The following is a 12,980-nucleotide window of genomic DNA, read 5'->3' on the forward strand; positions in this document are numbered from 1 at the left end:
CCCCACACACGAAAGAAAGCTAGAAATGACCACCGAATGAGAACGAAGCGCAGGAATGCAAAACGGACAACGGGGAAAATGCTCAAATGCATGAGACGAACGCGTATGCAGATGCAATGCACATGATGACATGATATGAGATGCATGACAACGACAACAACACACAGAGACAAAACCTGAACCCGAGGAAAATAAATATAACTTAACGCCGGAAACGGTAAGAGTTGGAGTACAAATTGGAAAGTTACATCCGGGGTGTTACAGAGGATCTCCGGGGTCAGCGAATTGAGCAAATAGCTCAGGACCTGCTGGTCCTTCGACAGCCACGGGTCATATAGAGGATTGGGCTCTATGGCCGTGGTCTTGTTCGCCTTGGTGGTTTCCACCGTCTTCGGTGGTGCGGCATCGCTGCCATCAAGGAGGCCGGTCACCTGCGCTCCACACAGCGCCGGCATCACTTGCGCCTTGCACAGAAGGTAATTCCCCCCTGCAAGCTTTTCTGTTGGAGATGCGCCGAGGTTGAGGACGACGGCGCTCGAGTTTGCGTCCATGGCGATGATAGGGTTTGGTTTCTGTTTTGCTAGATAGAAGGGAAGAGGCTAGCTCTGATACCATGTAAGATTTGATCTTGTGGAAGCGTTCCTACTCCCGATGGAAGCCCGTTGTGTCTATTTATTGGGGACAGGAATTGCCCCTGTCGTGGCTTACAAGTTTACGATGATCGCTAGGATTCATCGATACATGAGGAGTCCGAGAAGGAAACGAGAGAAGTAGAGATAGGAGGGAGGTTTAGATTACAAGAGTTTAGACAGATATTCTAACATAACCATTGTGCCCGATTAATATACTTCGCCGTGGTTTTACCTCAAGAAAAAAAACATGAGATTTGTGCAAATAGTAGAAGAGAAGATATTAATTAGACGGCTGTCATTTTTCTCCTCTTTTTCGGAGAGGAGATCGAAACCTTAGGCCTCTACATCAAGCAACGACGATCTTAGTCGACATCACCCTCTGAAATAAGTAAATGTATAGATGTGAGTGGGCTAAACCATATATATAAGAACAAAAATACCTAAAGCAGTAAAGTATAAAGAGTCCTCTCAATCAAAAAAAAAGTAAAGCATATAGAGGAACGAACCTCACTGCATGTAAAGCAGCACTGGAATGGAGGAACAAAAGCCCTCAAATTCGCGCTTTACTCCTCCCCTGTACGATCCCAGAGTCTCCACAAATTTCGACCACCTGCATATCCATCCATCCCACAGTTCCCCTGAACTAGTAGTACGAATAGTCTGCACTGCACCCATGGATTCCATCAAGATTAACCTCGCCGTCGACAGGTCGCGCAATCGCGTGCTGTTCGCCGACGCGGGCTCCAACTTGGTCGACGTCCTCCTCAGCTTCCTCACGCTTCCGCTGTCCGCGATCCAGTTCTGCGTGGCGCCGTCGCCGGGATGCCTCTCCAACCTCTGCAACAGCGTCAGACGCCTCGCGGGAGGCAAGCTGCTCAAGGTTGAGGCCTGCCATGGCATGCTTCTCACGCCGTCGACCGCCCATGAGTTTGGTGGCCGGCACCGGTACGTATCTTCTCTTCTCCTTGGAGAGACGAATTAATGCATGCATGATGATCTAGCTAGCCCGATTCCCTGACCTTGAATTCTTGATTTAGTTCTATTATTGAAACTTACCCTAGTATTCTCGGGCTCAGGTACAATCTTAGCTTCACCCACGATGCGTTCGTCAATAACCAGCCGAACCTGAAGGTGAACGGCAATCTCTGTAGCTGTTGGAAAGTCATGGACAGACTTGTGCGTGCGTACAGCGGAGCAGGCTCTTCGCCTGGTAAGTTCGTGAGGTGTAAAGAACGGTTTGTGATCAGCGATGGCTGGACGATCACACCGGCATGCACTTCGCTGATTCACAGGTTCAGCTGTGAATCCGAGGCCGCCTTCCCCGGGTTTGAGGAGGTGGAAGTGTGTGTCAGCTGGCCCAAGGTAGCACAATTTAATCATCAATTTACTCCTAGAAGTTGAAGCATTTTCTCTACTCTAGTAACAACTTAACTTGGATTATTCTGTATAACTTTAGGTTATATCCATGCTGAAGGCTTCTCTGTCGTCGGATACCATATTCACCGATGTTTTTCTACCCACGGGAACCGGTGGTCAGGACGCTCGTGCCACCGTGAAACCGAGCATGAACCAAAAAATCGTAGCAACTCCCAGTGAAGACCCGGGAGCTTCATCAGAATTTAAGACCAAGTTTTTCTACGACGCCAAGGAGAAGAAGGTCATGTATGCTGAATGCAAGCACGATTTCGTGGACCTGCTTCTCGGTTTCTTGGCTTACCCACTGGGCTGTGTGATCAAGAACATGAACGACAGTGGCCTCGCCTCTCCTCTCGGCACCGGCGGCATGGCCAATCTGTACGCCAGCGTCGTCGAGCTCGACGCAGCAGGCTTCATAGCAGGCGGATACCCCGCTGAGACGTTGCTGGATCCGCCCCTTAGCCCGTTCTGCAGGCACCCTGACTGCTCCACTCCCAAAAGAGACGCCGTGGAACCAAAGAACTTCATGGGTCTGGTATCCTACAGCTCGTGTGTTGGCTGTTGTTATGAGCTTGTCGAAGACCGAAAGTACGTGGTGGACGATGATCTGCTCATGCACCAGGCCTCTGCGATGTCTGTGGCGAAGCACTGGCGTGGCAGAGACAAGGCTAACGTGGTGGAGATGGACATCAACATCACGAAACAAGAGGTACGTAATAAGGTAGCTAGAATTTCAGATTTATGCAGACCAGTTACTGTGTCCAGCTTGTTGAGGTTTCGTTGTCTTGCAGGCTGTTGTGCTGCTGCGGGCCATGCTTACCTCCAAGACACCGCTGACAGACGTGTTCATCGGTAGGCTGGAGGAACATTCAACTTGACGGCCACTGCCTGTTGAGATGAGCCTGGCCCTGCATTTGCTTGATCAGTGAGTCCTGGTGGTGGTTGTTTTGGTTCTGTTTAATTTGACCAGGTGGTGGTGCCGTGCTCTCCTGTGTATGATCGTTTTGTCCAGTCCCCTTACAAACTTAATTGGTGTCTGAATGCATGAGGCTTCTGTTTTGCCGTGGTTTCCTTGCTCTGAATGCAAAACTGTGATGAATTACAAGACCAGTGAACTCTTATTACTGATAACGATGAAAAGTAAGGGGGTGTGGTCCGTGATCTTATATTTCTTTACAGAGGGAATACTTGTTAAAATGGCGTGCAATATGTCAAATATATGTATACACGGATATTGTTACGTCGAGGCCATGACAATGATCTCAGAATCACCATAACACTACCTGAGGAGTTTAACTTTGTTCTTTCAGCAACGCGATGCAGAACATGTGTATGTGTGTTCAGGTACTCGGATCAGGCGGTGCTCGACTCCGAAGCGTACAGCGATTTAATCTCCTCCACATCATCGTAGCTCCCGAGGAATATCGGAGACCTCTGGTGTATCTCATAAGGAACGATTTCAAGGGCCTGCAACGCAAACGCAGCAAGCCATTTTTCAGTTACAGCACGCCAAAGATCGGCAATAACATAAAGTGCTGCTCTGAGCAAAAGGAATTTGGTGAATTCAGTGGCCTTACCCGCTGTTTGCCGGTGAAAGACTGGCCTCCGGCTTGCTCCATGAGGAACGACATGGGGAAAACCTCGTACAGAACACTGAAAATACCACTTGTCAATATGGATAATCAGCTGGGGACACCACGAACTAGAGTGTCCGCATCGGCGTACCGGAGTTTTCCGTTGGGGCTCTTCTTGTCCGCGGGGTACAGAAATATGCCTCCGTAGAGCAGGGTGCGGTGAACATCAGCAACCATACTAAAATTCAGAAGGAGCAATCAGACTGAATTAGCTGTGGAAGAGTTTCAGTTTGCTGTCAGACAAACAGCTGAAAGACTGACACTGACCTTCCAATGTATCTCAGGGATTTTGGCGATGAGCCGTCTTGGGGAAACTTGCATCTCTCAACGTACCTGCAATGTTGGCTGGAGAAGTCAGCTTAACTTGTTAAGAGACACTGATGTTTGTGAACTTGAAATGAGATGTACTGCGTACTTGGCTGTAGGCGCGTCCCAGTTTCTGGCATTCCCTTCGTTCACCGAGTAGATCTTCCCTTTGTTTGGTATCTGCACAACCAAGAAGCACATATATGGTAAAAATAGGCTAACCTTTTGTTGCAGATCAGTGAATAAATTGTAGAAACGACTGTGTTGCTGTAAGCTGTATCACAAACCTTTATGTTGGGATGAGTTAGTATGAACTCCCCGAGGGAAGGATCAAGAGTGAAACCATTTACACCGTTTCCAGTGCTTAACACGAGCTGCCATCGGTGAGAACAGCAGTCAATTTAGGATGAAGAATCGATGTAAAGTAGTGGAAGTGAAAAAAACTTTTAATTAGGGGGTGTGATTACCGTGCATGAACTCCCATACATGCAGTAGCCAGCAGCAATCATGTTAGTCCCGGGTTGCAGTACATCCTCGAGAGTAGCGTTGTCCTTGTCTTTGATCATGTAGATCCCGAAGATCTACAGAACGGAGAAACACCGATCAGATGACAGTAAGTAATTCGGGGACGTGCCTTTGCTTTTGAACGGTGTACTGAAGCAGTCAACAGGCAGCAGCTCTGCTCGGAGAAGCAGAGTAAGAGGAGCCATACGGTCCCGATGGAGACGCCGCAGTCGATGTTGGAGGAGCCGTCCAGCGGATCGAAGCACACGCAGTACTTTCCGCGGAGGGGCGCGTCGACGAAGATGGCCGCCTCGTTCTCTTCAGACACGAGAACGCACTGCACGCAGCACGGCAAAGTCAGATCCTTGGCTCAGGATTTCTTACTTTACCGGGAAGATATCTACTGAAACTGAAGAGTGAGAGGAGTGCATTACGGTGCGGCCGCTGCTGACGAGCGCCTTGACAAAGACCTCGTTGGAGAGCACGTCCAGCTTCTTCTGCTCCTCCCCCTGCTCTCTCATCCACGTCCGTCAACGCGCGCGCAGAGATTGAAAACAAGGCGAGGAAAGGGGCTAGGGGGCTTGGATGGCTTGCCTGGACGTTGGTCTCCCCGGCGAGGCCGATGAGCTTGGCGAGGCCGGCCTTGTTGACGGCGGAGGCGACGAACTTGCAGCCGAGGACGATGTGGGAGAGGAGGATGGTGAAGTCGCCCCGGGACTCCGGGTGCCGCCCCTGCTCGTTCAGCGCGTGCCGCGTGATCGTCATCAGGTCCGTCCGCTGCGCATCCGCCGCGTGGTCCATCTTCCCGAGCAACGGCGCTAGGCTAGCTCTTCTCGGTCGTCGGGGGCGAGCGACGGATACAAACAGATTGCACCGCCCGCGGATAGTTGTTAGAGATGGGAGAGGGATATGGGAGGCGGCATCCGGTGCGCGTCTCGGGGACTGAAATAGGCGGAAGGAAGCCGGTGGGAGGCGTGCCGGATGTTGTGCGGTGCGGGCTTCCACGTCGGTGTAGCGTAGCGTGGATATGCTTGGAACGGCAGCGCGGCCAGACGTGTCCGGGAAAGATGGGAGGAGCAACTGGAAGCGCTTGTGCCCATTTGACCACGACACTACTAGGTGATAGTACCAGTATAAATGTATAATTTCCTCCCGGACGCCGTTCGTACTACTGTATGTTCGACCTGATCCTGTGCTCCCCGTGTGTTTACTTGGAGAGGCTAATAATAAAGAAGAAGAAAAAGGCTCAAGCATCTCTGTCAAGCATGTTGCATTCGGTTGACTAATGAAGCTTCACAAAGAAGTGGCATTAAAGTAGACAACGAACGGATAGATAGCCTTGGCCTTGGGGCAACAAGAAGCAGCACTTGAGCTGATGTCATGGCCTGTTTCCTAGGTACTCAGGACCTGTAGCCATCGCTCGTCAGCCTCAACCATACATGATGCAACAGCTGCTGTGTAGGAGTAGCCATCATCAACCGTATCATGATCAACTTTCAGCAACAAACGTTTGCAGAAAATCTGAGTTCCTCCGCTTGGTTGCAGGGACTGAATTGGTCTGCAGAGCTCAAGTGCAGATTCCAGTTCATCTCCGGAATCCAAAATTGAAATTGCTACGGTTCCACTTTTGTTGTTTGGCCGACTGTTGGAAATGCTTGCTGCAAATATCAAATGACTCAAGTTGCCAATTCCGACCTGTTTGGATGCACATGATTCCTTTCTTCTCTGAATTTGAACATACAGATACAAGAGAGGGGATAGCAAAAATTTACAGTTACAAAACCTATCTATCTAATTTCATTTACTAAAATGTAAATGCATATCCAAGAGAGGCAATATGCACATTACTCATAGCACCGCTCGGCCCCTGGGTCACTCCCGCAAGGACGCTCAGGTGGCCCTAACCCTAGCCCGCCGCCCGCCGCCCGCCGCTCCTCCCCTCTCTCCTCTCCTCTCCCTAGCCGCCATCGAAGGGGGTCACCGAAACGCCGCGCGACCGTCGGGAAAAGTGGCGGCAAGGATATGTCCGCCCTGCCGCGCGCGGGGGGCTTTGGAACCGACGCGGCGGCCTCCAGAGGTGGTGTGACAGTGCTCACAGCCAGCGGCGGCCTCAAGAGGTGGTGTGACAGTGCTCACAGCCAGCGGCTGCCGTAGGTGTTGCCCGCCTCCCTTGGTCGTGCGGATAGCAAGGTAGCGGGCGAATGGTGCTGGCAGGGTGTGGTGGCCTCGGGGGCGCCCACCCTGGATCTAACGCCGTCCCAAACCATGCCTCACAATCTGGTCTCCGGCCGCCCTTGGTTGCCTCCAAGCCGGATATACTGGCCACGACGACGACGCCTGCGGGCGCCATCCCCTACATTTATTTATTTATTGCCAATGAAACACCGTCTCCGTTTCGTATGAAGATTGTCATGCATGTTTGCGACACTAATACATATCTACAAATAATTTCAGAATTTTTCAAAAACATTTGATATATTTTTCACCGAGGAGCCAAAACGCCAGTCCCCAAGCTATGGCTCATTTGACTACATAGGTAACTTTGGCTACGGTGGTTGCATGGTTACTAGAGAGGGTTTGGAACTTGGTGAAAGAGATGTGAATGACCGACTTCTGTAGACATTCAAAGTGTGGTTTTCCGCTTACTTTGAATTAGCCTACGCGTCCCTCTTCCAGAACTTCAAAATCAGCGGTGCATGAACAAGGTCCGGTACATTCTTGATGTGTACAACTTGTTTATCCTTGCCAAAATAAGTGGTGATCAGCTTTAGGACATTTTGTGGCAACAAAATTAGCCTCCAAATGTGTACAACTTGTTTATCCTTGCCAAAATAAGTGGTGATCAGTTCGGCTTTAGGACATTTTATGACAACAAAATTAGCCTCCAAATGGGAGCGGACACAAATAGGCAGCTCCACAAGAAAAAACTTGCGCAATCACCAACAATCATGCAGTTAAAATATATGCCTCGTTCCAACTCACGGCCCCTGTACTTGGGCCTTTTCTTGCCTCCAAATTTTGCGCATTGCAAGCACAGAGGCGTTTGCAATCACAGTTCACGTGCATACACTTGCAGACAAAGACAATGTTTTGCTGACTGATATTTGAAGAAAGGGCAGAAGATGCAAATGATACAGTTTGATTGACTACTGAAGAGAACACAGTTTGAATCACAAGCAGATTCACACATAATGACGATACCAAAGACCGCCTGCAATAAATGTGATGGAGCAACCACTGAAGATAGAGTAGTACCACAATTTGATTCACAAGTTGCCAACTACATTTACCCAGTTCACTGCATACAGATGCCAACGAAACATACTGCTAACAAAACAAATCGACTAAGCTACTCATTGGGTTCATCCTCCCCTGACTTGTCCTCATCTTCCCCCTTCTTCGGCACATCCTTCCCCAGCTTCTGCTCAACACTTACGGAAGTAGTGCCACCACTCTTGAAGATCGCCCACACTTTCGAGAACAGCTTGCTGTCCTCCCCAGTCTCACCGCCATTCTTCAGCCTCTCAACCTTTTCGAGCTTCTTAGCCTCTTCGAGCACTTCCAAAATTTTCTGCGACGCGGCTAACCCGCCAGCTCGGGCAGCCGCAGGGTATTTCCATATAGGAACTTTGCTTTGCCGCATCATTTTCACAAACGCATAGAGGAAAAAGATTTTGGCCACGTGAGGAAGTACAACTTTGACCACCTTGAGCCTTTTCATCCAGGTTTCATCTAAGAATTTCTCAGCCATCTCCTTGTACCAGTCATCAACTATATCTGCTTGCTTACCAACCAGTATATCGAGGACCCGCTGAGATTTCACAGTGTCTTGTTTGTACCGTTCAACAAATAAGTCAAACTTTGTCTTGCGTCCCTGCAAACGTAGATGATTTAACTTATCAGTCAACATTAAGAAGCATAAAGGATCAAGAGAAAATGCTTCCATACTTGGTGCATTAGCACAAATATGTTGCAGAAAAATATCAAGCACAGTCATACAATATACTCCCTCCGTTCCCAAATATAAGTTAGAGATTTCAACAAGTGACTACATACAGAGCAAAATGAGTGAATCTACATTCTAAAATATGTCTACATACATCCGAATGTTGTAGTTCATTTGAAATGTCTAAAAGACTTATATTTAGAAACGGAGCGATACAAAACAAAGTTCAGATCATTATAAACACCATCATACACAACGAAAAGTGATTCCAACAGCATTAAAGTCGTTAAAATGTTAACCCTAATGAATTTATAAATGTTAATCTTCAATATAGAATTAGATTAGCGTCATATAAAAACTGTGAGTGCATTTGTTCATGGGAAGCATTGATCATAGAACTAAAAGAAAGAACAAACACTGATTCGGTTTTAAACCAAATTCAAGATCAGATAAGTTGTTGCAAACTAGGATACGAGTTTATATACACAATACTTGCCTTTTTTGAGTTTTGTTCACTAGCTACTTCCATGGTAAACTTTGTCGCATCAGCATCATCCCCATCCTACAAAGGAGAAGAGCAAAATTAGAACACAATGAGCAAACAATGATTACAAGCATTAAAACACAATAATCATTTTGTAACTCTTTAGCAAACCATAACTTCTAAATTGTTGAATTTCTTAAAAGATGACAACGGGAGGAGAGAGTGTAGACGCAAGATCATGGTGATGCATAGCAACGAGAGGAGAGAGTGTTGTCTACGTACCCTTGTAGACCGTAAGCGGAAGTGTTATGACAACGCGGATGATGTAGTCGTATGTCTTCACGATCGACCGATCCTAGTACCAAAAGTACGACACCTCTGTGATCTGCACACGTTCGGCTCGGTGACGTCCCACGAACTCACGATCCAGCAGAGTGTCGAGGGAGAGCTTCGTCAGCACGACGGCGTGATGACGGTGATGATGATGCTACCGAAACAGGGCTCCGCCTAAGCACCGCTACGATATGACCGAGGTGGATTATGGTGGAGGGGGCACCACACACGGCTAAAAGATCAATGATCAACTTGTGTGTCTATGGGCTGCCCCCTCCCCCGTATATAAAGGAGTGGAGGAGGGGGATGAAGGAAATATGCCCTAGAGGCAATAATAAAGTTATTATTTATTTCCTTATATCATGATAAATGTTTATTATTCATGCTAGAATTGTATTAACCGGAAACATAATACATGTGTGAATACATAGACAAACAGAGTGTCACTAGTATGCCTCTACTTGACTAGCTCGTTAATTAAAGATGGTTATGTTTCCTAACCATAGACAAAGAGTTGTCATTTGATTAACGGGATCACATCATTAGGAGAATGGTGTGATTGACTTGACCCATTCCGTTAGCTTAGCACTTGATCATTTAGTTTGTTGCTATTGCTTTCTTCATGACTTATACATGTTCCTATGACTATGAGATTATGCAACTCCCATTTACCGTAGGAACACTTTGTGTGCTACCAAACATCACAACGTAACTGGGTGATTATAAAGGTGCTCTACAGGTGTCTCCAAAGGTACTTGTTGGGTTGACGTATTTCGAGATTAGGATTTGTCACTCCGATTGTCGGAAAGGTATCTCTGGGCCCACTCAGTAATGCACATCACTATAAGCCTTTCAAGCAATGCAACTAATGAGTTAGTTGCGGGATGATGTATTACGGAACGAGTAAAGAGACTTGCCGGTAACGATATTGAACTAGGTGTTGAGATACCGACGATCGAATCTCGGGCAAGTAACATACCGATGACAAAGGGAACAACGCATGTTGTTATGCGGTTTGACCGATAAAGATCTTCGTAGAATATGTAGGAGCCAATATGAGCATCCAGGTTCCGCTATTGGTTATTGACCGGAGACATGTCTCGGTCATGTCTACATAGTTCGAACCCGTAGGGTTCGCACGCTTAAAGTTAGATGACGATTATATTATGAGTTTATATGTTTTGATGTACCGAAGGTAATTCGGAGTCCCGGATGTGATCACGGACATGACGAGGAGTCTCGAAATGGTCGAGACATAAAGATCGATATATTGGACGACTATGTTTTGACACCGGAAAGGTTCCGGAAGGTTTTGGATATTTGTGGGAGTACTGGGGGTTACCGGACCCCCCAGGAACTAATGGGCCTTGTTGGGCCTTAGTGGAGAGAGAGAGGGGCCGGCCAGGGCAAGAGGCGCCCCCTCCCCTTGAGTCCAAATAGGACAAGGAAAGGGGGGGGGGGGCGCCCCCCTTGCCTTTCCCCTCTCCTACTCGTTCCTTCCCCCTCCTTCTTGGATCTGGAAAGGGAGGGGCAAACCTACTTGGAGTAGGTTTCCCCCTCCTAGGGCGCGCCATCCCATTGGCCGGCCCTCTCCTCCTCCCCCTTTATATACGGAGGAGGGGGGCACCCCATAGACATAACAATTGATCTCTTGATCTCTTAGCCGTGTGCGGTGCCCCCCTCCACCATAATCCACCTCGATCATATCGTAGCGGTGCTTAGGCGAAGCCCTGCGTCGGTAGAACATCATCATCATCACCACGCCGTCGTGCTGACGAAACTCTGCCTCAACACTCGGCTGGATCGAAGTTCGAGGGACGTCATCGAGTTGAACGTGTGCAGAACTCGGAGGTGCCGTGCGTTCGGTACTTGATCGGTCGGATCGTGAAGACGTACGACTACATCAACCACGTTGTGCTAATGCTTCCGCTTCCTGTCTATGAGGGTACGTGGACACACTCTCCCCTCTCGTTGCTATGCACCACCATGATCTTGCATGTGCGTAGGAATTTTTTTGAAATTACTATGTTCCCCAACAGGGGAGAGGGCCGGCCTCCTAGGCGCGCCCAAGGGGGGAGTCCTACTCCCGGTGGGAGTAGGATTCCCCCTTCCCTAGTTGGAGTAGGAGAGGGACGGAAGGGGGAGAAGGAGAGAAGGAAAGGGGGCCGGCCCCCCTTCCCAATTCAGATTGGGCTTGGGGGGGAGGGGCGCCCCCACCTTGGCCGCCGCCTCCTCCTTTCCACTATGACCCATTAAGGCCCATTGACTCCCCGGGGGTTCCGGTAACCCCCTGGTACGTACTCCAGTATATGCCCGAACTCTCTCGAAACCTTTCCGATGTCCAAACATAGTCATCCAATATGTCGATCTTTATGTCTCGACCATTTCGAGACTCCTCGTCATTTCCGTGATCACATCCGGGACTCCGAACTACCTTCGGTACATCAAAACACATAAACTCATAATATTGATAGTCACCGAACGTTAAGCGTGCGGACCCTATGGGTTCGAGAACTATGTAGACATGACCGAGACACGTCTGCGTTCAATAACCAATAGAGGAACCTGGATGTTCATATAGGCTCCCACATATTCTACGAAGATCTTTATTGGTCAAACCGCATAACAACATACATTGTTCCCTTTGTCATGGGTATGTTACTTGCCCGAGATTTGATCGTCGATATCTCAATACCTAGTTCAATCTCGTTACTCGCAAGTCTCTTTACTCGTTCCGTAATGTATCATCCCGTAACTAACTCATTAGTCACATTGCTTGCAAGGCTTATAGTGATGTGCATTACCGAGAGGGCCCAGAGATACCTCTCCGATACTCGGAGTGACAAATCCTAATCTCGATCTATGCCAACTCAACAAACACCATCGGAGACACCTGTAGAGCATCTTTATAGTCACCCAGTTATGTTGTGACATTTGATAGCACACTAAGTGTTCCTCCGGTATTCGGGAGTTGCATGATCTCATAGTCATAGGAACATGTATAAGTTATGGAGAAAGCAATAGTAACAAACTAAACGATCATCATGCTAAGCTAACGGATGGGTCATGTCAATCACATCATTCTCTAATGATGTGATCCCATTAATCAAATGACAACTCATGTCTATGGTTAGGAAACATAAAAATCATTGATTCAACGAGCTAGTCTAGTAGAGGCATACTAGTGACATTCTGTTTGTCTATGTATTCACACATGTACTAAGTTTTTGGTTAATACAATTCTAGCATGAATAATAAACATTTATCATGATATAAGGAAATATAAATAACAACTTTATTATTGCCTCTAGGGCATATTTCCTTCAGTCTCCCACTTGCACTAGAGTCAATAATCTAGATTACATTGTAATGATTCTCACACCCATGGAGTCTTGGTGCTGATCATGTTTTGCTCGTGAGAGAGGCTTAGTCAACAGGTCTGCAATATTTACATCCGTATGTATCTTGCAAATATCTATGTCTCCCTCCTTGACTTGATCACGGATGGAATTGAAGCGTCTCTTGATGTGCTTGGTTCTCTTGTGAAATCTGGTTTCCTTTGCTAGGGCAATTGCACCAGTATTGTCACAAAAGATTTTCATTGGACCTGATGCACTAGGTATGACACCTAGATCGGATATGAACTCCTTCATCCAGACTCCTTCATTTGCTGCTTCCGAAGCAGCTATGTACTCCGCTTCACACGTAGATCCCTCCACGACGCT

At 47.8% G+C, this 12,980-nt stretch overlaps 2 protein-coding genes across 2 annotated transcripts; one reads left to right on the plus strand and one right to left on the minus strand.

The window, feature by feature from the left end:
• The first annotated feature begins 1,176 nt into the window (after window positions 1-1,176).
• LOC123057711 (uncharacterized) lies at window positions 1,177-3,060 on the plus strand. Its single transcript, XM_044480628.1, has 4 exons — window positions 1,177-1,577; window positions 1,709-1,994; window positions 2,089-2,757; window positions 2,840-3,060. The coding sequence occupies exons 1-4, from the start codon at window positions 1,306-1,308 to the stop codon at window positions 2,924-2,926; spliced, it is 1,314 nt and encodes a 437-aa protein (XP_044336563.1). The 5' UTR covers window positions 1,177-1,305; the 3' UTR covers window positions 2,927-3,060.
• Window positions 3,061-3,143: 83 nt separating this feature from the next.
• Window positions 3,144-5,507, minus strand: LOC123057722 (fructose-1,6-bisphosphatase, cytosolic). Its single transcript, XM_044480636.1, has 10 exons — window positions 5,087-5,507; window positions 4,927-5,001; window positions 4,701-4,829; window positions 4,456-4,569; window positions 4,276-4,362; window positions 4,098-4,168; window positions 3,950-4,015; window positions 3,774-3,860; window positions 3,626-3,701; window positions 3,144-3,515 (listed from the first exon to the last, which is right to left on the minus strand). Exons 1-10 carry the CDS (start codon window positions 5,291-5,293, stop codon window positions 3,402-3,404), a joined length of 1,026 nt encoding a protein of 341 aa, XP_044336571.1. The 5' UTR covers window positions 5,294-5,507; the 3' UTR covers window positions 3,144-3,401.
• Between the last annotated feature and the right edge of the window lie 7,473 nt (window positions 5,508-12,980).

This window comes from Triticum aestivum, chromosome 1A, assembly GCF_018294505.1.
Source record: "Triticum aestivum cultivar Chinese Spring chromosome 1A, IWGSC CS RefSeq v2.1, whole genome shotgun sequence".
NCBI lineage: Eukaryota > Viridiplantae > Streptophyta > Magnoliopsida > Poales > Poaceae > Triticum > Triticum aestivum.

Excerpts from the sequence above, each read along its gene's own strand:
- LOC123057722 (XM_044480636.1), bottom strand. The coding sequence starts at position 5,293 with ATGGACCACGCGGCGGATGCGCAGCGGACGGACCTGATGACGATCACG. Across the intron at positions 4,169-4,275 it reads TAACTCATCCCAACATAAAG|ATACCAAACAAAGGGAAGAT; the intron begins GTTTGTGATACA and ends TTGGTTGTGCAG. Across the intron at positions 4,016-4,097 it reads TGGGACGCGCCTACAGCCAA|GTACGTTGAGAGATGCAAGT; the intron begins GTACGCAGTACA and ends CCAACATTGCAG.
- LOC123057711 (XM_044480628.1), top strand. The coding sequence starts at position 1,306 with ATGGATTCCATCAAGATTAACCTCGCCGTCGACAGGTCGCGCAATCGC. Across the intron at positions 1,578-1,708 it reads GAGTTTGGTGGCCGGCACCG|GTACAATCTTAGCTTCACCC; the intron begins GTACGTATCTTC and ends TCTCGGGCTCAG. Across the intron at positions 2,758-2,839 it reads TCAACATCACGAAACAAGAG|GCTGTTGTGCTGCTGCGGGC; the intron begins GTACGTAATAAG and ends GTTGTCTTGCAG.